This window comes from Corythoichthys intestinalis, chromosome 21 (genome assembly GCF_030265065.1).
Source record: "Corythoichthys intestinalis isolate RoL2023-P3 chromosome 21, ASM3026506v1, whole genome shotgun sequence".
In the NCBI taxonomy this organism is placed as follows: Eukaryota; Metazoa; Chordata; class Actinopteri; order Syngnathiformes; family Syngnathidae; genus Corythoichthys; species Corythoichthys intestinalis.
This window is the reverse complement of record NC_080415.1, coordinates 14,006,404-14,034,258: the sequence shown is the minus strand read 5'-3', so window position 1 is coordinate 14,034,258 and position 27,855 is coordinate 14,006,404. Positions and strand designations below refer to the sequence as shown.

The window sequence follows — 27,855 nt, the reverse complement described above, 5'->3', positions numbered from 1 at the left end:
GCACTGTAGTTTACATATTCAAATGTTCAGATATTAAGATTTAAATGTGGCAAAATAACATGCATTTTCTCTCAAATATTTGTTTTAATCATTTCTTTCAGATGTACTGTAATTTTTTGTATGAAAATTGATTTGGTGTTCAAAGTCTTTTTTCAAACTTGAGTCTTGAAAAAGAGGGGGTCGTCTTATAATCAGGGCCGTCATATATTCGGGCCAATACGGTATATTAAATTTTTTTATTTAGACAATGTTGAGTGGTCTTAAAGAGCATACGACAGGAGGAAAAAAGTCTTAAATAGCATTATTATGTGAATCAGAATCATATTTTGAGACGATTCGACTAATATGCAACAATTTAGCAAAGTGCAGATGACGAGAAATTAGTCTTTTAATCTGCCGGTTAGCCATGCCTACCATTATAGGGCTCTAGCGTCCCCAACAGATGGATGACGTCAGCGGGAGACTGGGCTCATCAATATCACTATTCAGCCCATTGAGGGGGAATTATTCAGAACGAGGAAAACGCGACGAAGAGAGCCGCAAAATGTCATTGTTTCAGTCTCTTTACTCCAATATTTTTACAGGATATTCTTTTTATCCAAGTATTTTTCCCCAATAACTAAATAAATGGCTTGAGAAGGACCAGTCAGCCCGTCGAGGGGGAACTATTCAGAACGAGGAAAACGAGCCGAAGAGAGCTGCAAAATGTCATTGTTTCTGTCTCTTTACTTCAATATTTTTACAGGATATTCTTTTTATCCAAGTATTTTCCCCAATTGCTAAATAAATGGCATGGTCATGGCAAATACAGTCTTGTGCTAAATGGAATATGAAATAATAAAAATGCACTTATTCAGGACGACATGGCAAAATTACTCCATAATGGTCAAAACTGTTAACTTCACCTTTACTGTCGCACCTCCCGAACGATATTTTATTCCACCTAAATCGGATATATGTCATTTCCCTTCCCCAGCTTCGGAGAATGTAAACAAACCAAGAGGCGTGACAGCTAGCCGACATGCTAACCCGAACCGAGTGATGTTTCAAAGTCTTCGAAGCGGAAAATCACACATAACTAGCCCGGATTATTTGACGTGACGACTGGGTTGTCGATTGTCTTCGCGGATCGGCAAACCGCCCGGCGGAGAACAATGTACAGCTCGTTCCCCGGAAGAGGGCGGCTGCAGTTGTTGTGCAGCTAACGTGGAGCTAATGTGCATGAGGAGAGCTTTTTACATGCCTACCAGTGATCAAACGTAAGTAGTCCTTTATTTAAAGAAAGTTTGTAGTGTTTACTTTGTAATCGCTATATTCGTATTTGACATAATGCAAAACAAGACGTTTACCACTTCCTCGTAAGTCCAATGGTCCCACTGTAGTAGAGCTTGTTTTGGCCAATATCCACGGTGAATTGGAACCTTTTGAAAATCCAAAAAGGCGCACACGCCTGTCCCTCATACAGTAAGATTTTTCCGCAGCCGTTTAGCTGACGTGATGCGAAATATAAACGTATTAATCCGCAAAATCAGCTGAATCCTTAGTCCTCATACACAACAGTATAGTGAAGAGGACCCCTTCATCCCTACACGTCACAGCGCCCTCCTCCTCAATGCAAGACCGAAGCCAGTAGTCACTCATTTTCATGGCGTGGGATTAAAAAACTAAATAAATATAGCGATCGCTTCCACACACATCCAAGCGGTCCAAATCATTCAGGAGCATAAAATACCGCGTATATTATGAAATAAACATGTTTTTTCGTGTCACATGCACTTAAAGACAAATGTTTATTTAAAAAAAAAAATTTTATGCCCAGATAGTTAAGAGATGATTAACAAGCTTGTATTTATTGTGTATGTTAAAATAACTTATGTTCAAATAATGCAATTTAAATTTGTTCATAAAATTTGGACAATTTTTCCGGAAGATTTCAACATGTTTCTTTAGTAGTTTTTGAAAACAAAGGTTTGAATTGAATGGTGTAGCCTGAATCAATACACATAAAAGTTAGTAAGTCAATACAGACTTATTTTGCATTGATCATTATAAATGTCCCATCCCCAGCAAAAAGTGTACATGCAGGTTTATGCCATATCGTCCCTACCAATGTTGAGACCAAACCTACGCACTTGAGGTAATCGTTATCGTGAGTCTTGTATCGCAACTGTATCGTCTCGGGAGGTACACGGAGATTCTCACTCCTAGTTTCGGTTTTTACTTTCAAGTAAGTTTCAAATCCTGTTATGAGTCACAAATTGGCTTAGACTTTCAAATTAGGGTTTTAGTTGACAGGCAGTAAAATTAAGCATGCTTGTATTTCTTCTATTTTAAAGTTTCTTACTGAATTGTCAGTAACTTTGAGACTTTTAATCATATATTCATGAAATGAAGATGACACAAAAATAACACAAAGCTCTAACTCGGTCAGTGTATTCCCTTTGGAATTATGTCTTGGCGAACTCTCCTGATTGCATCTGCATTTGTTCCTCTCAGACTTTTAATTTGCAGGCCGTTGGGTAACAGGAGATAAATCCAATGGGGGCGCCCTGCGAACGTGCCCTTTGCCATTAAAGCAGCTTTATTGATTGTAAATAAGCTTAGTAATTAATGGATGGGGCAGAAGGGTGGACCTTGGGGGAGGGTGGCGGCCTGCTTGCACCTGCTGCAAGCTTCCCTCTCTTTTGTTGTAGTCCGGCACGCTTTGACTCTGATGCGCAACATAATTACTGTAAGGCACGTGTTCCTTGTGTAATTTAAACAAGTATTAGAAATGGCCCAATAAAACTAAATACAAGAACAATTTTACAGATTTAAAGCAGTACAACGCTGAATGCTGCTCCCTTGATGGTCCGTATCCGCTGACGCACTCGAGCCGCCCGATCGTGCTGCTTCTTGGCTTGCCTTCAGGTGGCCGGAACGCCGGGTCAGAGAGAGTGGGAATGAGCACTCACACTCCGTCCTCCTCCTCTTCTCTAGATTTCGCTCTCTTACTCTTTCTCTTCTCCATCTCTCTGAAATATAGTGAAGCTCACAATCGTTTGTAAGCATTAGCTGAGCAAATTCAAAATAACTGTTGACGTCGCTCTAGTGACTTTGCACGCATCGGCGCCTATTCCGTGTTCTCGTCATCATGCATCATTCACGCGCACTCAAAGCGACGCCGCTATTGTTCATTGAGCATATTAGTGCCTTGTTGCATACCCTGGCATTATCGCAGCTTCCAGTCACAATGAGTAACAATCTTCTTTGGATGAACTCGGCGGTCTGAATCAGGGCTCCTCGATTGGTCGCACTTCGGGACCCACATTTTATTGTGGTCATTAAGTCGTGACCCACTTTGAGAAGGCGCGTAGATTTATCAAATTCAGGCCTGCCTCCTCATTTTAATAGTTTTAGGCCCACCGCACACCGAGTCACACAGCCGAATATGATAGCGCGGTTCGGCTACTTGTTTTATGAGTGATCGACTGCCACTATTTTTGCTGCGATATAGTTGCGGGTGAACGGTGTTTGAAATGCCGCAGTTCAAAAATTCACATGAAACATTCATTAAAAAAAGGTCCTTCAACCCATACCAAATAAAACTTTCGTATTTTCTGCAAATAAGCCGCGCCTAAAAGCCTTCAATTTTCTGTAAAAGCCAATCGTGCGCCTTATAAACCAAGGCGCCTTATATTGTGGTTAATCATGGCATGACAGTCACTTTAGTGCAGCTTCATCTAGTGGATACATAACTGTTAGAATTTGACCTTTTAGTCCGATTGCCGGCATCACCCCAGCCAAATTGCCGGAACCACGCTGGCGCAATGCCAACGACCCGGGCCGGCGCAACCCTAACAACCCGGCCAAATAGCCAAATTCCTCGCGTTGACCTTGGTTTTAACCCCTTGTACTGACTCCATTTTAAAAGCTGGAAAACGGCTTTGAATCACAAGTTGACAGCAATTAGACAGCAAGGCAAAAACAGCAAACAGACCCAGACGAGGAGGAAGGCTGGATCCAGGGTCAACAATAAACAGGTAGACCAAAGATTCCCGGGAAAAGACAGCGCTAGCTAAAGAATTCAAGCTAAAGAATGCAGTTTTTGAAGGCTTTTGTGGAGTGGGCTGTGGGCCAGAAGAAGGGAGTGTTCGGGCGTTGTTTTTGGGCAGTGGTCCCTAACCATCAGGCCGCGGATCATGCTACCGGGCCGCAGAGAAATAATTTATGAACAACTACAACCTAGTCTGTGACTCTTGACTCATCAATAGGGATGGGAATCAAGAACCGGGTCCTATAGAGAACTGGTTCTGTGCGTTTTGATTCCAAGGAATAGTTTGGCAGTTTACTAACGATTCACTCATAGATTCCAATGAGCGCGAAGTACGTCACGTAAATAAGTATGATAAATATAAATATGTTTTATACGATCGGCTCAGCATGTAAGACTACGTTTTTGATCAAAGAATAATCACTCACCACGATAGTTCTGGAGCCGGTGCCGAGTGAATTTGCATTGCATTTCACAGGCTAAGTCATTATTCATGTGAATGCTTAAAGAAATAGTGATTTTTCCCAAAAAGTCTATTAATGGGTCTATCGCAGGAGTGAAAGTGGATAGAATTGCCGGAACTCCAGACGTAAAGGTCGCCACGAAGCCAGAATTTTTATTTATTTTCTTTCATTGGGGGGAGGGGGCAAACCTCTTAAACTACTGAAATGCAAAGAAAACTGTTTTAGCAGTTATTTTTATAACACATACAAAAACTGATTTTCATTCAAAATTGTATTTTTTCAATGATTTCCAAAGTAAAAGTTAACAATAACAGCAATAACCCCAACCTCCATCTCCTAATTTTTATTTTCCCTCATTTCCTCACATACTAAATGACAAATCTCAATTTTAACTACTTAAGAACATAGGATGTAAAAAATTAATGTAAACATTTACTTTTTTTTTTAAATAATTAAGATATAAGTAACATACATTCAGAAAAATAAGTACAAATGACTTATATTATGGAGAGTTAAACGGAATATATTTTGAAGATCGCGCAAACATTGACTTTTTTTAAATAATAAGGAAATGAATAAGTAGCCTAACATAAATTAACAAATATAAGTCCAAAGTGCACATTGATGCTCTGAACCTCTCCATCAGAGCGAATTAAACAAAATATGATAAATAAGCCTCTTCAACTCATTCGTTGCTCTTAAAGATTTGATCCATTTTATGTTGCATTGCCTTTTTTTGTCGCATCAATTCAACAACCCTTATTTATTTATTTATTTATGTATTGCTGTTCCAGAAAACATGCACATTTGAACCAATCAGAGCTAACTATCTCTGGTGATCACATGTCAGTATGTCAGCCAATTCAACGGATAAATGAGTCCAGGCGTTTTGCTTTGCTGCGTGCATTCGCACATTGACGTGACTCATCATCGTCAGACTCATATAACTGCAGCAGCTGGGGAAAAGTCCATGCCGTCCGTGGAATAAAATAAATATTGGTGGAAACGAATTATGCTACACAAGCACTTTATTATGCTTGCTGTTAACACTTGTGTATGTAAATCTGATGTTGGTAGATTGTTTTCTTCTTGGAGATGAAATGGATGTGTGGCAGCTTAGCATTTTTTTTTTTACATAGGGTTTTGACAGTTGCCATCATATTTTCGTAATCAAAGCACCGTGTACCGAAACAGCATTCTGGCCCTGAATCTTATACCGGAACAGCATTCCGGTCCTGAATCTTATACTGGAACTGCGTTCTGGCCCTAAATCTTATACCAGAACTGCGTTCCTGACCGTTCTGGCCCACTTTCACCCCTGGTCTATCGTATTCCTCATCGAATACTCTATAAGTAAAATATGACATATATGCATCTAAAATAATCCGATGGTGGTATTTTTGTGTTGCTGCAACTAACGGATGTGGATGTTCCAAATTACTTCCCGAAATGCACCTGACGACTACAGCCAATCAGTGTATTTTGGGGCGCATTGGCACCCACTGACGGATATACAATAGAAGTCCAGGCCGTTTGAAATGGTAGGGGAATGAACAAATGTTTGTTCGCTGCCATCCTCACGTTTACTAGTGATAAACTCATTTCAATTCAAAGCAGAAGAACTGTTTATCTGTTTATTAGTTGTTTTGTAGAATATCCTAGAATAATTTCCTGACCGATGTATCGATAACTGTTTTATCGCCGTATCGTGAGATCATAGTTATCGTTAGCCTTGTATCGTATCGTCAGGTACCCAGAGGTTCCCACCCCTAGTCTCTGGCAAGCCTTTTAAGCAGCAAACACAATTAAGTGTATGACCACGACGTCTGTCCAACACACCCATGGTCTATCTTAGATCAATCCGATTGTGCATAATCAATCCAAAACCAATCATTTTTTTCATTCCCTCAACAGATTGTGGTGCGGTCTGGTCCGACACATCCAGTCATCCCGCCATGTTCCGGAACAGCTTGAAGATGCTGCTTACGGGGGGCAAGGCCAACCGCAAGAGTCGCAGTAGCGGTGAGTCAAGAGCTTTCCAGTGTTCTGACGTTGTTTTCACTCTGTCTGCTGCCAGAGCTCGGACCTTTCCAGGAACCGGTAGTTGAGTTTTTGCATCCAGTCACTTTCGTGTCGCCATGGGGACAGTGTTCGGACTAGCCGATCTGAATTGCCTGACAGGACAATTAGAGCTTGTGGCACAGCTTGATTGGAAAATGAGAAAAGAGGTTGACGGTAGACTTGCACCAGCAATTGCATGACTAATTAGTGTCCTAAAGTGACACAAAAAAAAAAAAAAAAAAATCTTAGCTTGTCGGTTAGTCAGGAAAGATCAAATGTTAAATGTTCACGTAACAACTATGACTATTTATTTATGCCATGCACTCCAACCACACTGTATTTATACTTGAGTCATAGACAATAATGATAATGGGTAAAAAATCTGTTGGTTTGTCACTAGCGGACAAATACCTCCATGAAGTTGGTCCCCCAACAGAGGCAAATTTATTTATTTATTTATTTTATTTCTTTAAAAAAAAAAAAAAAAAAAAACATTTAAGTTGTCCTGTTTAGCTGCTTGACACGGAGACTGGAAATCTGAGTGTCCGATTGGTCTAAACAGTTTTAATGTATCACATAGGAGTAAAGGTGTAACGGTACATGTATTTGTATTAGTGTTGCACCGATACCATTTTTTGGCCCCGATACCGATACCGATACCTGGCTGTGCAGTATCGGCCGATACCATACCGATACCAGCCCGATTATATATATATATATAAAAAAATTCTCCCCCCCCCCCAAAGAGCTACATAATTGGATGTGAAATCATTGCTATCAAGGCTTTGTCAGGCTGTTGCTTACCTTTGCAAAATAGGAAAAAAACTAGTACAAAGTATAATACTAGCCCAACAGTAAGAAAGTAAAAATAAGTTCATAATAATAAACTCTGAATGAACTGAGTAAACTTTTTTTTAAAACCTCTTAAAGGCCAAACAGTGCAACTTTCATGAAATTATTGTCACATTCTGCTACTGGTTAGATTGTGTTTTGTTGCTGGGCTGTTAGTGGGGGCATTCCTGACGTCGCACCTGAATCCAATGCGGGCTCATCAACGCAGCATTTAAGCACGGGTGAGCTCAGAGAAGGCTGCTGAAATATTTGCTTTGCTGATCGCCATTTGACATCTCGCACTATAGTCTCGCTACATTTGCTTGTTACGCCCCTGCATGAGTTTTTTACTGTTAGTGTGCTGCACTCGTTTGTAACCTCTACCCTGTGCAGGTATGTGAGTGTTTTTATTTTGGCTTTTTGGCTCGCTGCCTATCGTCTTAGTTAATATTCGAGTTTTTAGTATTGAGCTCTGTCGACCTGCTGTCACGGACTTCTTTTGTTATTTCTACTATCCCGCGATCGCGTGTTATTTTTTGTTTGCAATCATTAAACCCTTGTACTTATCCCCCGCTTGTTGTCCGCTTCGAGGTCCAACCTTGTTTCCGCATTTGCGGACGCTCACAATTATAAGTAATAATAATTGACCACAGCATCCCGTCTCTCTATTAGCCTCGTTTTTTCGGGAGGGGGTGGGTCCCTTATTTCTATTTCTGAAAGGTGGCAACCCTACTTTGGAAACACTTCCCAAATTACTGTGGCATTTCTTTCATTAAAAGACAGTAAATGTAAAGTAGACGAAGTGAACTGACCAGAGATAGTTGCTCCGGTCCAGCGCCCTGCTTCCTCTGGATAGCAGTCCTGCTCTTGCAGGCTCAAACTCGTTGTGTTCGTTCGCGTTTCGTCTTCAAATGTTTTATCAGGTTCGAGGTATTGAAACTGGCCGATTTAACTCCACATCTCGAAACTTTCAGGCCGCAAATCTTGCATGCAGCCATTGATTTTAATTGACGGGATTTCTATTTTGAAATATTTCCCGACCGCCGCCATGTCGGCCATGTCGCCATGTCGGCCATGTCATTGGTCAGAAGTGGCTATTGGCCCGTTCTCATTGGTCTGGAGCAGGCCAATAGCGATAGCTGTTTGGTGTTCACGTGTCATCACACAACACAGAGACAAAGTGTAGTGAGCGCCAGGAGAAAAAAAAAAAGGCTGCGGTCAAATGTTATAATAATGAACCGGTAAATGGTATCGGCGCCGTCTTTGTTGGTACTCGCCGATACCGATACCACCATTTTGGCTGGATCGGCGCCCCCTGCCGATACTAGTATCGGTATCGGTGTATCTTTAATTTGTATTGAACCGTTTCGGTATGTGGTGCTCGGTTCGGAACGGAGGCGTACCGAACGAGTTTATGACGTAATGTAACCCTTACTTTTCGAGGCTGTGAGTCGATACACAGATCCTGCTAACACGTTTAAATTTATTAATTTCTGTGTGGCGCTTTAACTGGAGAAAATCCAGCAATAAAGCTTTTGAAAACCGTTCATAAGAAAAAAAAAAAGATTCATTGGGGCATTTCATTTGTAAAATACATGTTAAAATCTTTGTCATTGGGATTGCTTTTCTCTGTAGCACAGGACTTCTTTTTTCTTCTTTTTTTCAGAAAGAAAGCTGAGCAATACGCGGGGTCTGAAAGGCAAATTGTTGTTGGGTTATCTTTAAATACCCGCTAATGTTTGAGGAGAATTCTAGCTTTGTATAGGCTAATGTTCCTATTGTTGAAAGCACAAAGGTGTGTAATAAACAACTAGCACATTTATATTTTGCATTTTGTTTTCTTACTGTACCGAAAATGAACCGAACCGTGAACTCAAAACCGAGGTACGTACCGAACCGAGGTTTTTGTCTACCGTTACACCCCTACATGGGAGTATGACATAATCCCATTGTGATCATTCAACAACCCTCGTTTATTAGTAGAAAGCAGCGAACAGGAATGAGTTATGGGGGGGACAGAAGAAAAGAAGGAGAGAGAGACAGAAATTTAAACAAGAAATACAGTGAACGCCTACATAGGCATGTGCCGGTATGATATTCTGATGGTATGCTAACCTTAAACCAAAATATCACGGTTTCACGGTATCACGGTATTGCAATTACAGCTCTAAAATGTGTTACTTTGAGATGTCGGGGTTTAAAAAAAAATAAAACTTTTCCATTGAACAGGATTTTTCTTTTTCAAAACATATTAGCAAATTGGAACATAAGTATAATGTTAAGCTAAAATAATTTTTACAAAATATTCTAAATAAAATTAAAATAAATACAGTCCTTTAAGTGAGCCTAAACCAGTACTTCTCAAATAGTGGGGCGCGCCCCCGCGCAGAGCGATGCCAGAAGGGCGCATGTGACCTCAGGGAACATGTTTTTTTTTTTTTTTTTTTTTTTTTTTTGCCGTACTGGAATAATGTGTACTTGCACATCCACTCAGTAGGTGGCAGTGGCGCTCTCATTTTCAGAGTGCGCGCAGTATTTTTGAACTAAGGAAGAGCACTCAGCACACACAGACAACAGATATGAAGAGCAGTGTGCCACTGCTGTTTTTGAAAGCCGTTTTCCGACCGGACTCACTCACGCAGCGACCCACTGTCTTGTCCGGTTCTCACGTCGCTGCCCGAGAAGTGCCATTTTCGGCTTGGGATCGTCACGACGACCGCCCTCACCTACGGTTCTACTTCGGCCGCCGTGAATGCGCTTTTTTCGTGCCGTTTGCCTTTTAGCTTTGACTTTTAATACAGTGGGTGATGATGAAAGACCACTGTTTACTGTGTCTAAAAATAATTATAGCAGACAGCCAGAAGCCAAATCAATTAAGACGCCACTTAAAGACATTAGACCCCAATCTCATTGTTAAGCCGCTTGATTTTTTTCAGTGAAAACGTGCCGAATATTGCCAACAATCGTCCTGCTTTGTCAGTGTTATATCAGTAAGCCAGTGAGCATTGTTAGCATGCTCATTGCAAAATAACTCCACACCATTGCAAAGGAGGTAAATACTGTGAGCAGCAAAAATAAAAACTGTCCTGTCCAAGGACACTTTTTTTTTTCTTTTATTCAGATTTGTTTTTTCGGTCAAATTTTTTGGCACATTGTCCTCATGAGTGAATGTTCCTAATCAATTTTAATTTGTTATTATTTACTGATTTTATTACATTTTATTTTTCTGTATCAAATGGTCAAAAATGTACCTTGAGTGTATTTTTTAGTTTGGATGTGAATTTTTTTGAAAAATTCAGGCAAATTGATGCACGTCAAGTCTTCTCTGTTACAAACAAAACAATGTTAATAAAGTTATACTTTATTATAAGTTGATCTATGTTACTTTTTTTCTTTATTAGAAAAAAAGGACACAATGTTAGGCAGATGCGTATTTATAATAGTAATTTTATAGACAAATGATACTATTTACAGTGGCGGCAGAGAGTTTGGGGGGGGGCGCGAAATATTTACGTCTTCCTTGGGGGGGCGTGACAGAAAATAATTGAGAAGCACTGGCCTAAACCCACAGCCACAGATCAACATTATTATCATCAAAACAAAAATAATTATTTTTCATAAACAGGACATGTGTAAGACTCGTATCATGTTTACATTATACACACACACTTTTTGTCAACACAGACAGTTGCCAGAGAGAAAACAACACCACATTTTACCACCGCTAGACACACTAAACACGCTGGAGTTAACTCTCGTAGCTGGTGGGAAACGTTCATGACAGTGTTTACTATCCTTTAATTTTGTATAAATGGGAAATCATATTGGAGGTATTGCCTCCTCGGCAGCTTCCCTCGGCAAACATGTTTTACATGTCAGTTGGCCCTCCTCTACTAAGCAGCTGTCTGTAACTTTTCTGTAGTTGAAGTATTCCCATACCAGCGATTTCGTTTTCTTGGATGGGGAAAAAAAGTTAAGGAGTTTCACCTCCTCCAGCCATTGTGTAGCACAGCTGACAAACTGACATTGAGCAACAACCGGTGGGGGAGGTTGAGCCTTACAGCTGGAAATGATCAATTTCTCCATGCATTTTTGGAACATAAAAAAATAGCTAATATCTTAGGGACGGTAAGACGGAAACATTTTTGCAGTTTTGGAACCTTGACGTTTTAATACCACCGAATACCTTGAAACCGGTAATCGGCACATGTCTACGCCTACACTAACTCTGAATATGTTGGTGCTATTGTTAGCCAGTTGTATTTCCAGTTGACACCATGTGGGGGGCCCCATGACCAAGGAAAAAAGAAGAGGGGATAGTCAGAACGATAAGTGATTGGGAGGGGTGGAGTGTACACAAATCAACCTTGTGAGGTGTAGAACCCAGTATTTGTTCGAATCCCTTGTTACACACAATGTTACTCATTACTTCAGTGTTCATTTCACCATATACTTTTTTTACTTGTACTTGAGTACATTTTTTTGGGTGACTTTTACTTGAGTAATATTATTTTGAAGTAATGCTAGTTTTACTTGAGTACAATTTTTGGCTACACTACCCACCTCGGTTTAGTTCTTATTCCTCCCCGATAAAGATGACGTTATTTCAGTGCCTTATTGGTGCAACACTACCAAAATTATTGACATTTATGCTGAGAAAAATGTGAGCTGTTTGTAGTATTTTAGCACATGAGGGTCCAAATATATGAAACGTTCGATGCAGATCACAACAGTCATCACCGCGGCAGCACCACACGATCGGACCCACTGGATCAAATCCAGCGAGTGACAGATTGGTGCCTGCTGATCCACAGACGTTCTGCTTCCTTCCTGTGCCACCCGACCAAGCAAAGAGCGCCATGAATGGTGGGAATGTGGCCCAGTGAAAAGGACTGAATGAGTGAAATATCATTGATGTCCAGTAGTGAAAATGTATCTTTAAAGATTGAGATTTTTGGAAGGACTGATAGTTAAGACAAAGAGGTGAAAGAAAGTAAAAACTCACACAGTGTGGCTATGTTTTGATGACATCTGGATTACTTTTATAGTCATCAGATATCACATCCTGTTTGTAGTTAATGTAGGTAATGTAAACATATTCTGAATCTTTTCCTATCATGTCATCGTGACACGTGAGTTTTCAACAATAGTGAAGTGCGCTCGCTCCATTTTTACCAGGAGCATGTGGGCAGCGTGCCGCGTGGGTACAAAAGAAGAAGAAGATGCATTGCCCGTCTCCTCCTCTTCCTCCTCCGCGCTCTGATCACAGCGTCATTGCGCGCTGGTGTCAGCGTTTCCTGTTGTCCCACTTTGGGCCTACGGCATAAAAAATGAACACTAAATATATTTGAGAATATTTAAAAGAGATAAATACATGTAGCTGAAGTTCTGCTCTACATGGAGACCGTTTCATTGCTCTGTCATACAAAAGTGTTTAAAGTTGTCAAATTTTGCAGTAGTAGGATTAAATTAAGTTGGTTTGTCAGGAAAATGTTTACTGTTTTGTACAAAATTACAGAATGCAGTACACTGATGTGTACTACACAGAGATGTTTTTTCTTTAACGCCCCCTAAAAACCAGACCTAAGCACTTTGTATTCCATACGAGGAGCCAAAAACATGGTTTCCATTATACATTGCAGGAGCAGTGAATTATTGACATGTGGAGAAGTTCTTCAAACACAGCAAAAACACTAATTACACGCAAGTTTAACTGGGCGTTTGGGAAAATTTTAAAAACAAGAGCATGAGAGAGCAGACCTCTGACTAAGCAGCCGAATTAAAGCGTCCTCATATTTGTTACAGTGAACACTCTATGGACTGTATGCCATCATGCTCCAAAATGTCATCCTTCTTTTTCCCTTATCATATCACTTACCTTGCAAATTTGAGTTAACATGATCACAGATTAGCCTATTTACCACAAAATTCCTATTCTGACAATTTTGACCCTTGACCTCATTTACCCAAAATTCACCTCTTCTGTTTCATATTAGCCCTTTATTGCCAAATGTATCACATTTGATACACCTAAAATTTCATGATTTTGAGACTAATTCCGAATTTTGACATTTCTTTTTGGAAAAAAAAAAATGATGGATGCAAGTCAACACATGCATCTGCAGGTTCCATGAGAAAAAAAAAAAACTGGATTTAGAAAGGGTTATATGTAGGTATTGGAGCGCTATTACACATATTCATTTTGACTTTTCTTTTTACAAATTTGAAAAAAAGGTTTCATTAGGACCTTATTTTTCAAATTTTCTGATTCTCTGATAATTGCTTCATATTGCAGGTATTTAAGGGTTAAAAATGTATCTGGTGTTGGTGGCGCGTCCCCTTTTGCCATCCCTGAAGGCCGGTTGATGGGTGTGCGGGTGGCCCGGGGGACCACCCTAGATCCCGGGGGGGCTCTTTTGCTGGGCTGCGGGAGGAGGGACGGGGTGTGCTGAACCCCACAAACACCCCACCCCCCCACCTGCCCTCCCTCCACGGGCGTGCTGGGTGGGGACCGTGGCGCTGGGTTGACGCCAGCGTGGCGTCTCCGCTCGTCTGCGTGGCTGTCGCGCGCCTGGTGGGGCTCGCGTGCGGCAAGATGTGATGGGGCGCGCTGGGGTGGGGGGTCCCGGTGCCAGGATTGGCGATCTGGCGGCGTAGGGTCGGTTGCCAATGGGCTTACACTCACAAGGGATTCACACAATTTCCAGCGTTGTAGATCACAGAGCTGATTTGTGTACACTCTACCCCTTTCAATCACTTACCTTATAGACTCCCCCACCCCCATCCCCCTCTTTCCCTGGTCAACAGGTCCCCCACATGGTGTCAACCAGAAATACATCTAGCTGACGATAGCACCAACACATTAGTAGTTAGTGAAGACGTTCAATGTATTTCTTGTTGTAGTTTGTGTTTCTTTTCTGTCTTCTCTTGTGTTTCTTTTATTCTGTTCCCCCATAACCCCTTCCTGTTCGCTGCTTTGTCATAATAAATGAGGTGTGTTGAATGATCACAATGGGAGTGGGTTAGACTCTCAATGTGAAACATTAAAACTGTTCAGACCATCCGGGCACTTAGACTTCCATTCTCCGTGTCAAACAGATGAACAGGACAGGTTAAAAAAAAAAGAATAAAACATCCAAGCATGTTACAGTGGTGTTGCAGAGGATAAATGAATATATTTTTGTTTCTTTTGGCAATGCCATGTATACCTGGATTATTTTGTTACTTTTTAGCTCTTTAAAAAACAGTGCCCCTTACTTGTGCATTGCCCGACAGCCAGTTAACATTGAATAGTCTCCAATACAACACAATGCTTGGTCTTTTCTTGGTTTTATATGAAGTAATTCGTTTAGGTTTGTGAAACTATAAGAAAGAAACATGCATTCAACACAACTGCATACTAAACGCCAGTATACAAATACCATGTAGACACCACACATCACTTGCGCTACAAGGTATAAGTATATAGGTTAGCTTCCATATTGCAAGATTTATTAAAGGGATCCACGAATAGAAAGACTTGTACTTCTTAAAAGAAAAACGGTTATTATGAGTTAAAATAATTTGATATTAAACCCCCTCTTGATGTTTTTGTTTTTATACAATTTGTGAAAAATTAGTTTAAATAGTAGGTCGCCATTGTTGTTGACGTCGCAGGGCGGGGACGTCCCTGAGTTATGCTGCCGGGCTTTCAGAGTATGACCCAGAAATGTCCTCTCTTCAACCCTTTCAATTTGAACCCGAGAACAAAATAATGAGCATGACAGCACTGTTGATATTTCACAAAACAAGCAGCAAAAGCAAAATGAACAGGAAAGACGGGACAAGACGAGACGAGAGTATGACAAAACCGGTGTTCTGCCAAAATGTGCTACACCAGTGAAAAGTCCTACAAGAGGCGAATTTGATACCCAAAGTACTACCGTGCGCTTTCAGCTTGTTTTGTTTAGATGCATACAGACTGAACATACTAAAGATGCTGGAAGAAAATACTTAAACATGTTTAAGTTCAAATAAGGGTGGTTTGAATACGCTACGTGACTAATGTGGTCAACAGATCAACAATCTGCTTTCAAGCTACCTCAAGAAAACACAATGCTTAATTGCATTAGAGGGAAACACATGCAAAAAGTATTTTGAGGCAATGAAAAGGTAATAAATGACTCAATAAAAACACAAATAGTCGGTACTCGCGCTTTTAACCGATGTGCGCATGTATTGGACGTTTTGCCGTGTAGAAGGAATTGCAGAACACCGGTAGTTTTCGTCTAGTGACAGTAACAAACTACGCCATCACCCCGAGCGTCCAAAACATGGTGCTCCCCGTGGGTCGAAATATGGACTAAATATTATAAATTTTTAAATCAATGGCAATATTTTATGTGTTTCTAATGACATATTTGTCAAAGAGAACAATTGTGGCTTATTAGAGCCTACAAGTCTTTAAGTCCGAGGTTCCCTTTAACAAATTTTGTTCATATAGCTTTCCCCATATACGCACATATACTATATATTAACAGGTCGGTATGGATGTAAAACACTTCCAGACATATAGTTTGCAAAGCAGAAAGGTAACGTAAAACACTCATCAGCGTCAATGCAACCGACAGGCGGTGTACTGTGCAAGTGAATGAGCCTGTGTTCCAAAGTGCGTCACACGATGGATGCGGTAAATTATTATGGCCACAAGGTGGCAGTAAGGTTTTGTAAATTGTCAACTGGCTCTAAACACTGGCGACTCTTGCCAGCACAATCACTTATTAAAAAAAAAAAAAAAAAAAAATCCTGATTCTTCTCACCCGATTCTGATCCTCTGAAAAATGGCCTGATTGGCCGGATTTTCGATCACGTGATCAGATTGGAACATCCGTATTGATTATCATCCCTTTACTTATTCTTGATTTATCTTGTACACAAAAATACCGACAGACATTGGGAACCGAATGCTCCACCTTCTGTAGGTTTTATCTACTGCTGGATGTAAAAAAAGTATTTAGTCAAACTTGAAAAACCGTGATTATGATTTGACATCAGTACATAATAAATATGGATAAACAAACCATCTCTGACCCATCTTGTGCCTCTAAATTTGAGAGACAGGGAACCACTTGCAGCCTCGGCTGACCCATTTATTTGGTTAATACCCCAAAAAAGCATCAGTGCTATTAATTCACTAAATGTCATACTGTATACTCCTTAGGTGGCCCCCGATGACTGTACCTGCAAGTGAGTGACAATGATTGACACCTCATTTGTCACGTTAGTTTGTGTCTGAGCCGTTACAATATTACGTTACAATATATATTAGCGCTGCAACTATCGAATATTTTAGTAGGACTGCAGCTATCGAATATTTTAGTAATCGAGTAATCGACTGAAAATTCTATCGATAAATCGAGTAATCGGATAAAACTTTTTTTTGTTGTTTTTTTTTGGGTGAAGCGCAATTATAAATATACATGAGAAAAAAGACATTTAATCTAATATTGAACCATTTTCAGTCAATGTCTTTATTTTCAATGTACATTGTTGAAGACAATTGCATCTAAGATGTGACTAGAAAAAAAATTCACTGCTTTCACTTAAAAAACCTCTAGATCTTATAAAAAAAAAAAAAACTAAACATTTTCTTGTAATGTTATTACGCTTGATAACACACATCACTTGAAAGCTACGTGTTTTTCCCACGTGTTTCAATTTAATTTCCATATGTGTCAAGCTATTTTTAAGTTCTAGTTAAGTTAGTTTAAACTGTAAGTACTGATAGGATTTTGACTTTTTGCAGTGTACAAAATAAATGTATGATACCTGCTGTATTGGAGCACATTAGGGACCAGTGCTACTTGGTGTTTTATTCAGCAATGACTACTGAGCTAAAACTGACAATTAGCTTTATTATGTTTGAATTTTACACCCTCATCACTCTACAGCGTTGTGTTTTTACAGATTTGAATAAAGCCTGTAAGACACGTTAGCCACGCATCGACAGTTGTCATAATCAATAGAAACCTAGCCCTCCGAAGGGCTAATGTTACGTGAGCGAGTGACAGTAACGTTATATTTATTAGCGATGAGAAGTCTACTGCTTAAAGATGGCGGCTGTTTACTAACGCTGTGCAGACGTGGCAGAGTCTGTCATTTCGCATCTAGTCCTAAATGCATGCGATATCTATGAGACGCATTACACTACCTGCTACCGCCCTAGCATCATGCGGGCGTAGTTTTTAGCAACGTCGGCGTAGTTTGTAGCGGCTGTCGGCTGCGGTAAGTTATTATTATTTTTTTTTAATTGCTTCTTCCTCTACGCACGTGACGTCAGCGCGTTGTCCCGCATTAAAAATAGTGCGGGCAAAATGTGATGCTTAGAGCTGGCAAAATTAAACGATCCCTCGAAGTGAATAAAATTACTCGGATCAGTTTTTAAACTCGAGTTACTCGAGTTGCTCGAGTATTCGTTTCAGCTCTATATTTTAGTAATCGAGTATTCGACTGCAAATTCTATCGATTAATCGAGTAATCGGATAAAACATTTTTTAGGTGAAGAGCATTTAAAAATATACATAAGAAAACATGACATTTCACCTAAGATTGAACCCTTTTTAGACAATCAATGTCTTTATTTTCGATGTACATCGTTGAAAAAAAATAAAAAATAAATCACCTCTTACCAAAAAATGTCATTACGCTGATAGGATTTTGAGTTTTTGCAGTGTTCAAAATAGGGCTGCAGCTATCGATTATTTTAGTAGTCGATTAATCGTTTAACTACTTAGTTCAAATAATCAAGTAATCTGATAAGGAACATAAAATAATGAAAATACGGTATAAAAAAATAAATGATCTATGTACAACAAAAGAAAGGTGGAAAAGTTATACAAGTTTACCACCATAATACAATAACCATAACAATTGGCTAACTTACATAGCAAAAGTCCGCTAGCTTAAATGCTATAAAATGCTAACTTTAAAAAAAAAAAATTTTTTTTTAACCATACTCTTAACAAATGGTTCAAACACATATGCCCACAAAAACACTTAATATATACCTATAAACTGAAATAGAAATGCATTAAAAAAAAAAAAAAAAACATTAGCTCAAACAAAAACTTAGCTTATGTTGGTCTTAACAGAGAGCAGCTGGATTCAGCCATGTGAAATGAGGGACACTAGACGCAGTGTATTCACCCAAATCAATACAACTAAATGCAAACACTTTCAAAACAAACCATTACAACGCCACCATAATTAAACGAATACTCGAAGCAGCAGAATTTAATTCATATCTTTTTTTTTTTCTAATTGAATACTCGAGTTAATCGATTAATTATTGCAGCGCTACAATATATATTATATTACAGTATATGATATTTTTCTTTTATTTTTTAATGTTCTGTGTACTATTTTTCCTGGCTAGGGTTGCGTCTTTTCAGTTTTTTTTTTCTTATGGAAACTGACAAACTCTTCCTTTAAAGTGCATGTGACACGAAAAAGCATGTTTATTTCATAATAGTATTTTATGCCCCTGAATGATATGGGCCGCTTGGATGTGTGTGGAAGCGATCGCTATTTTTATTTAGTTTTTTGAATCCCGCGCCATGAAAATGAGTGACTTCCGGCTTCGGTCTTGCATTGAGGAGGAGGGCGCTGTGACGTGTACGGTAGAAGACGTCCTCTTCACGCTACAGTGCACTGTTGTGTATGAGGACGAAGAATTCAGCTGATTTTGCGGATTAATACGTTTATTTTTCGCATCACGCCAGTCAAACGGCTGCAGAAAAAACATTCTGTATGAGGGAGAGGCGTATGCGCCTTTTTGGAGTTTCAAAAGGTTCCTATTCACCGTGGATATTTACTGTGGGACCATTGGACTTACGAGGAAGTGAGTAAACATCTTGTTTTGTATTATGTCAAATACGAATACAGCGATTACAAAGTAAACACTACAAACTTCCTTTAAATGAAGGACTACTTACGTTTGATCATTGATAGGCATGTAAAAAGCTCTCCTAATGCTCATTAGCAGCAGCACGTTAGCTGCACAACAACTCCAGCCACCCTCTTCCGGGGAACGAACTGTAAATTGCTCTCCGCCGGGCGGTTTGCCGATCCGCAAAGACAATCGACAACCGGTTCGTCATGTCAAATAATCCAGGATAGTTATGTGTGATTTTCCGCTTCGAAGACTTTGAAACATCACTCGGTTCGGGTTAGCATTTCGGCTAGCTGTCACGCCTTCTGGTTTGTTTACATTCTCCGAAGCCGGGGAAGGGAAATGACATATGTCCTATTTAGATGTCATAAAATATCGTTCGGGAGGTGCGACAGTAAAGGTGAAGTCGACAGTTTTGACCATTATGGAGTAATTTTGCCATGTCGTCCTGAATAAATGCATTTTTATTATTTCATATTCCATTCAGCACAAGACTGTTATTTGTCATGACCATGCCATTTATTTAGCAATTGGGGAAAATACTTGGATAAAAAGAATATCCTGTAAAAATATTGAAGTAAAGAGACAGAAACAATGACATTTTGCCGCTCTCTTCGTCGCGTTTTCCTCGTTGTGAATAGTTCCCCCTCGACGGGCTGACTGGTCCTTCTCAAGCCATTTATATAGCTATTGGGGAAGAATACTTGGATAAAAAGAATATCCTGTAAAAATATTGGAGTAGAGTGACTGAAACAATGACATTTTGCGGCTTTCTTCGTCGCGTTTTCCTCGTTCTGAATAATTCCCCCTCAATGGGCTGAATAGTAAAACCGATGAGCCCAGTCTACCGCTGACGTCATCCTGTTGGGGAGGCTAAAGCCCTATAATGGTAGGCGTGGCTAACCGGCAGATTAAAAGACTAATTTCTCGTCATCTGTGCTTTGCTGAATATTTGTATATAGTCAAATCGTCTCAAAATATGATTCTAATTCACATAATAATGCCATTTAAGACTTTTTTTTCTCGTGTCGTATGCTCTTTAATGCTGGGAAAACTTCACAAAATTGTTTCAAAACTAGTTTTGCATGAGGAAGAGAGGAAAAACTTGCGAGGAATATACCGTATTTTTTCTTTTTCTATTAATGGTTAACATCCCCAATCGGATTTTCCTGAAAATTTTCTTTCATTGCCAAAAATAAGTCGGCAACAGTAACTATGATTGACTTGGTTGCGTTGATTTTTGATGGTTGGACAGACACTCCATACAGAGCGTTCAATTTGTATACAAACAAAAACGTAAATGGATCAGAATGAGTGACTGGAGACACAGGGCTGTTGATGAACAAGTGAAGGAATTCTGCTGCTGGCGGAAGAAGCAGAGGATGATGGGGAGGATGAGGAGGAGGGTGCGAGCTTGTTTCCGCCTGCGTGTGTTTGTGCGTGTGAGCTGAAGCGCGACTCGTTGAGTGGATGCGTCCTGACACCTGGCGCTCCCTCGCTCCCTTCGTCCGACGCTCACATTCTCTCCTCCCCGGGCTTGTCTGGTCCGTCCTCCTCCTCTCTTCATCTTTTGTCCTCTCTCGCTTTCTCTTGCTCGCTCTCCATCCGGTATTCCGCCTCGGTTCTCTGGCCGGAGTCCGATCCTTTTGTGTCGGTATCTCGCCTCGCTATGGTGCAGGATTTTTCCAGCTCGGGGCGACGAGGCGCTCGGCTGACAAAGGTGAGCTGCAGGGATCTGGTCGTCAGGATGAATGGGTGAATGAACCAAACGATGGATGGGGCACGCACTCATCTGTTGATCATTTCTCAGGATTTATTGGCAGCAGAGCTGTTGCCGCACATCTCTTTGCTCCTCGTGTTTGACGTCTTAATTTAAAACTGTGTTTGAATTGATTTTATTTTGTTAAGGATTATCATTTGCTTCCTGTGTGTCTGTCTGTATTACTGGAGAGCCACACCTTCTTGCTGATGGCAAAATGTTAATAATACTGCTGTGAATGCTTTCCAATAAATACAGTTATTTTGTTATTGTTATCTTTACGTAACATCTTTTGGTAGTTTTTCCGTAACACTAACCCTTTATGAAGCGAAAGTATTTCATACAAAAACAACAAAATATGATTTAGTCAGTCAAAGTTTAAACTAAAAATCTGTGAATTTATTTTTAATGAGAAAAAGAAAATGATACTTTGGTTGTTTTTAAATAAGAAAAACAAATTTGGAAGTAGATGATTTTTTTTTGTAAAAAATTGACACTATGTAAATGTTAATGCTGAATTTAAATTACAGGTAGTCCCCGCGTTACGACGTACTTGACTTACGCGATTTCGACTTTAGGACGCTGGCGTCTAGGTCCGCCATTTTGTCCACACTTGTTTTTGTTGTTTTTTTTTTTTAGTCGCATAAACAGTACCTTATTGTACCTCAAAATATCTTATTTTTTACTTGACTTTTTTTTTTAAAAACCAATTGACAATAACACAGAGAGAATACAGTTTGTATTAATAGATCATGTACACCCATTTAAACGCGATAAATGTTTACTCTTACATTCAAAAATACTTTTTTAAGAAATCACAACTAAAAACAATAGACCATGCCTCTTAAGTAAAAGACAAGAATATTGATACGGCACAGAAACACAAAAGAAATAAAATGTCTTTTTCAGGAAAAAAAATAAAATTGCACTTAATAATTTAAGCATTTAGGCAAATGAAAACTTTCCCCCTCATTGCTTCTGCTATGGCATTCCATATGTAATATTCTGATTGGATGTTTTCCGAAGCACCCTGAAGCGCACGCAACGGTGATGTTGTTTTTTTCATGTGACGCGGCACATCCTGCCGAGAGCCACAGGTTGAGAAAGTGTCGTTTGTGCCTTGTGTTAATAAAAAACAAAGTTGTCAGTACGTCGTGTGTTTGATATCATTGCCAGAAAAACGCATGTAATAGGACACCATACGGCTTCCTTTTTAATGTTGTCCTTATAATGATGATCTGCTGCATCATAAATCACTGTGTGACTTTCATGATGGAGCGTACTTCGTCCATGTTCGCTGGTTAGACCGTGAATAAGCAACTGGGCTGTTGACTCAAGGTCTGGCTTCGCCCATTTTGACGGATGCGGATCCGGAAAAAAAATTGCCTAAACCATCCGCCGGGTTCCGGCGCTCCGGAGATGGTCCGCAGTCAATCCAGAGCACTGACGTGGCCGGTATACGTTGAACAATAGGATATAATGGGAACGGATTGGCTCCGGCGCTATTTTATGACGGACCCGGAACGAAGATGCATTTTGCGTAGTTGGTAACAAGGAAGCCAAACTTTTAACAGCACGTCTGCCGCCCGCGTGCACCGATAAATTGCAGCGGAAAATTTACCGCCTTCCTTTCATTTACCATGCGATAAATGGAATTATTGCATGTTGCGACAGGCTTATTAATATGACGTGTTCTGTCCTCACTAAATGTGTAGTTGTCCAGCTTTACACACAACAAACAAGGCAATTGTGCATTTTGAAACTTTTTACTTCCTTCACTTTTGACAATTTATAAAGCTGCAAAACAGATACAGTACGTACGCTTATGTTCAAAACGACGCGCATTTTAACTATAAAACCCTTGACACAAAACATTAGGTGTTCAAACGTCCATCTAGTCTGATCAATAAATGTGATGTAAATTTAGTAGATTAAATTAGCCTAATTTGCCTAACAAAATTTCGCTATCTTAAATGCTACGAATTTTAACGTATTAACAATTCTCATGGCAAATCTGTCACACATTACTCCACAAACCGTAGCTGTAAACTTAACTACAAATGCGTACACAAACATATATTAGCTGAAACAACTTATGTAGCCTTATGTGGGCCAAACCAGAGCGGAGCTGTCCTTTATCCATGTCAGACGAGAGTCTGCTCCTCAGTCATAAGGCGACAGTCCAGCCAGACCTAACACTGCCATTAGAGGGCAGTGTATCCTCCATCATTAAACAAAATAGAGTGATCCCTCACTACTTCGCGCCCTCCGTCCATCGCGATTTTTTTTTTCTTCAATTAAAATAAACTTTTTTTAAAAAACACGAGCTGTCCCGAACCGATCTTGTAGTCTCACTGTCGCTCCCTCCCTCCCACTCCCTGCTCTTTGTTCTTCAGGCATTGCGGCACTGCACTGGAGTTGCTTATTAATGTTTAAGATGTTGACAGATCCTTGTGTTTGATCTTGCCAGAGTCACGAGCTTCAAAGCGCCGCATGCGTCAATCATCGTTTAACTTGTTAAACAGTAACTGTGACAACTCATTGTGTATAAGTGAGAGGATTTGAGTAGACTCACTCAATGAAGTGTTGCGAGTGCTGCCTTGGAACATGCGCGGGCAGGGGAATAAGGAAGCCCACGCTGGGATGAATGCGTTTGTGTGGCGACGTTCGAGGTAGCCGGACGTGTTGTGTTCGCGGTAATAAACGCCACATATTAAAAGTGATCCTGAGCAGTTTGCAATTTCCACATGTCACTCCAAGAGTCACAGCCAGGGAGGTAACAGAAGCATTTATTAAAGCTAAGCATTTTTCTACTAAAGTACTTATTCATTTTTTAAAAAAATAATTCAGTGGGACAGTAACATGTTTAAAACTTATAATCTTAAAACTATATATACTCATAATTATTAGATTTGAAGTGAAAAACCATTTATCAAAAAAAAAATAAATAAATGAATATATATATGTTCATTACAAGCCTTTTATTGTTTTAATATTGATGATTTTGGCAAAAAGGGATTTTTGGTTTTTCTTGACTTTTTTTTGCCAGAATCATCAATATTAAAACAATAAAAGGCTTGAACTACTTCAGTTGTGTGTAATGAATCTAAAATATATGAAAGTCTAATGTTTATCAGTACATTACAGAAAAGAATGAACTTTATCACAATCTGCTAATTTTTTGAGAAGGACTAGTATATATATAGCTAATTTAAAAAAAATAACGTGCAGATTTTCGCTACTTTTACTTTTCTTGTATTTCATCACTATGCAAGGTTTCATATTTGTTTTTGTTGTCTTTGTTCCTCTAAGCTCACAAATGACGTCACTCACAACGTAATCTTCGATAGATCTTAAGTATTATATAACACATTGAAACCTGCAAGTCAAGAAGATAAAAACAAAATTTGCATACTCTACCTAGCGGCGACGTCAGTAATAACAGTCTCCTGGACTAAAAGATGCATGCATATTACACGCACAAGAATAAACAAAGCACAATAATATACATGGCGTTGGGCGACTGTTCTCACTGCCTTATTCTCCCGCCCACTCAGACATTTGCGGAGAACAAAAGGAGCAGGAGATGAGGCTAATGAGTCTCGGCCACATCCGCCCTCTCCTCTAAAGTCTCCCTTTTGCCCTCATAAACTCCAACATAGCCTTCTCGTTACGTTTGCGTCTTCATTCATCTTCCACCTCCGCATCCTCTTCCTCCACTCCCGCTCTCATCCCATCTGACTCCTTCTCATTTTCCTTATTTGTCAGGTTCCACTTTCGCCGCTACGCCCCCGTCGTCAACCACTTATGCTCGTCGTCATCATCGCACGCTGCTTTCCTTTCGCGTCTCGAGAACTTCATTTCACAGATCGTGGCAGGAGATGCGACCGTACCATTTTTCATTCTGGGTAGAAGGCTGGGGGAGAGAACCAATCATAATTTAGATGTCAGAAAGAGTTATCAAGGGAAAAATATGGAATGATTTCTAGAGGTGTCGCCGACCCCGTCTCGTGATCGCAAATCGGGCCCCGCATCATTTTTAGAGGATTGAAATCGGGTTGAAAAAGATTTTTAAGGTTTTGAAAATGTGTTATTTTGAGATCCAAGTTTGATCTTTTTGGCTGCCATTAACGGTGTTTGATGTCCAATCTTTTTTGACCAGGAGGGCAAGCAAGCACCCAGTCAAATTGGATTGGGTGTCTATCGCCACCATTGACAGTGAAACATGATCTCTCAAAGCCAGCCTTCCCAATTGAAATGGATTAGATGTCTATAACTGTCAATGGCAGTGAATTATTGAAGTTTATACTGTATTTCTATGTACACTCCTAAAACTAAATTTGTATAACAAGGAGAAAATGTCAAGTGACAGCAAAAAAAGTAAAAAAAAAAAAATGTTTTTTAAATCGCAACCATAAAAGCTCAATTTGTAACATTGGCTGACCGACATTTAAAAAAAAAAACTTTTAATAGGGCTTCAACTTACAATTATTTTTATAATCAATTACTCAGAAGTTTACTTTAAATTATTAATCGGACAAATATCAATTTTTTCCTTCACAATTTAACTTGAAGTTGTTTTAGGCATGTTGTAATTAGGCATGTGCCGGTACGATATTCTGATGGTATGATAACCTTAAGCCAAAATATCACGGTTTCATGGTATCACGGTATTGCAATTACAGCTCTAAAATTTGTTACTTTGAGATATCTGGGTTTAAAAAAAAAATCCATTGAACAGGATTTTTTATTTTTCAAAACATATGAGCAAATTGTAATATAGGTGTTAAGTTAAAATAAATCTAAATAAAATTTCAATAAATGCAGTCCTTTGGGTGAGCCTAAACCCACAGCCACAGCTCAACATTATTACCAACAGAACAAAAATAATTGAATTATTTTCCATAAAAAGCACGTGTGTATGACTCGTATCATGATTCCATTATACATACACTCTCTTTCTCAACACAGACAGTTGCCAGAGAGAAAAAAACACTGCATGTTTTACCACCGCTAGACACACTAAACATGCTGGAGTTAACTCTCCTAGCGGTGGGAAACTTTCATGAGTTTTTCATCATATTGGAGGTATTGCCTCTTCGATAGCCACCCTGTGCAAAGATGTTTTCCATGTCGGTTGGCCCTCCTTCTCTAAGCCGCAGCCATCTGTAACTTGTCTGTAGCCGAAGTATTCCCTTACCAACGATTCCGTTTTCTTCGATGGGGGGAAAAAAAGAGTAGGAGTTTCACCTACTCCGGCCATCGTGTAGCACAGCTGACTCATTGACAATGAGCAACAACCGGTGGGGGAGGATTAAGCCTTACAGCTGCAAGCGAGGGATTTCTCCATGCATTTTTGGGACATAAAAAATCGCGGAAAGTTTTTGTGGTTTTGAAACCTTGACGTTTTCATACCACGGTAGGCTATACTTTGAAACCGGTAATCGGCGCATGCCTAGTTTTAAGTCCTAATGAAGACAAAATGGATGACTATTTCCTTCCAAAATAATATTTTAAAACCGCTTCCTGACTTAGCTGTACTGTAGTCTACAACTGTAGTGTTTTAAGTACCGTATTTTTCGGACTATAAGTCGCACCAGCCATAAAATGCCCAACATAGAGGAAAAAAACATATATAAGTCGCACAGGAGTATAAGTCGCATTTTTGGGGGAAATTTACTTGATAAAATCCAACACATAGAACAGATACAGTATGTCATCTTGAATGGCAATTTAAAATAAAAATACAATAGAAAACAACATGCTGAATAAGTGTACAGTATGATAATGTTACATGAAGCATGAACAACGAAATGTGAACGTGGCCGGTATGTTAACACAGCTATTAAGAGTTATTCAGATAACTATAGCATAAAGCATGCTAACAAATTTACCAAACCATCAGTGTCATTCCAAAACACCAAAATAACATGTGAAATGATATCATAATGTGTTAAAATTTTCACATACAAGTCGCTCCAGAGTATAAGTCGCATCCCCAGCCAAACTATGAGAAAAACTGCGACTTATAGTCCGAAAAATACGATACATAAAACTTGTTAAAGTTTTGAATAAAGGTTCTGAGTATAAAACCGAAAAAGAATTTCTCAGTACACACATCGGACAAAAGTCCTGTTGATTCAAAAAAAAAAAAAAAAAAAAAAAAAAGCTACTGATTGAAAGCGCTGATATAAATTTTGCCAATGACTCGTTTTCTTTAAACAAGCTGAACAACAAAATCGGATAAGTAGGAGGCAGACTGTAATGAATCAGTTTTCTTTCTCAAACAATTGTTCATAAATACAATCCAAATCCAATTTCAAACTCTCTTGTATTACAATTTACAGTTTGAGATTGTGTTGAAACGAGACTCTAAGCTGTTATATGAATGAGTTTGTGTGTGGTTTCCTTATAAAAATAAATGAGACGACTTTACGAACAAACAATACCTGAAGTGCTAATATGCTTCTCCAATACACAAAAAAAATGGACACTTAAGACTAGTGGTGTGACAAAATATCGAAATGGTGATATATCGTGATACTTTGTTTCCCAAAAGGTTATCGATATGCTCCTGCCAAGAATCGAGATATCGTTTTAAAAAGGTGTCAATGTCTAAAATTTTTTTTTAAAAAGGAACCAACAAGTTGCTACCAAAATCTTCCATCATAATAGTGTCTCAGTTAACTCTAAGGCTGCATTGACGGTGCTCGACGCCCCATTCCATTTAGACAGGAAACGTTCGTTCATTCGAAACCAGAGCATTCACAGTCATTCT

At 39.4% G+C, this 27,855-nt stretch overlaps 1 protein-coding gene across 5 annotated transcripts in view; it reads left to right on the top strand.

The window, feature by feature from the left end:
- tanc2b (tetratricopeptide repeat, ankyrin repeat and coiled-coil containing 2b) overlaps positions 1-27,855 on the top strand; it is a 299,572-nt gene that overhangs the window by 74,416 nt on the left and 197,301 nt on the right. For 2 of the 5 annotated variants that reach the window (XM_057825717.1, XM_057825715.1), the window contains exon 1: positions 18,881-21,038. In XM_057825717.1, coding sequence (XP_057681700.1) covers positions 20,789-21,038 — 250 coding nt within the window. In that variant the 5' untranslated portion in view covers positions 18,881-20,788. Of the gene's footprint in view, positions 1-6,411; positions 6,520-18,878; positions 21,039-27,855 lie in introns of those variants that run through there. The other 3 variants (XM_057825716.1, XM_057825713.1, XM_057825714.1) reach the window with 3 other exon arrangements.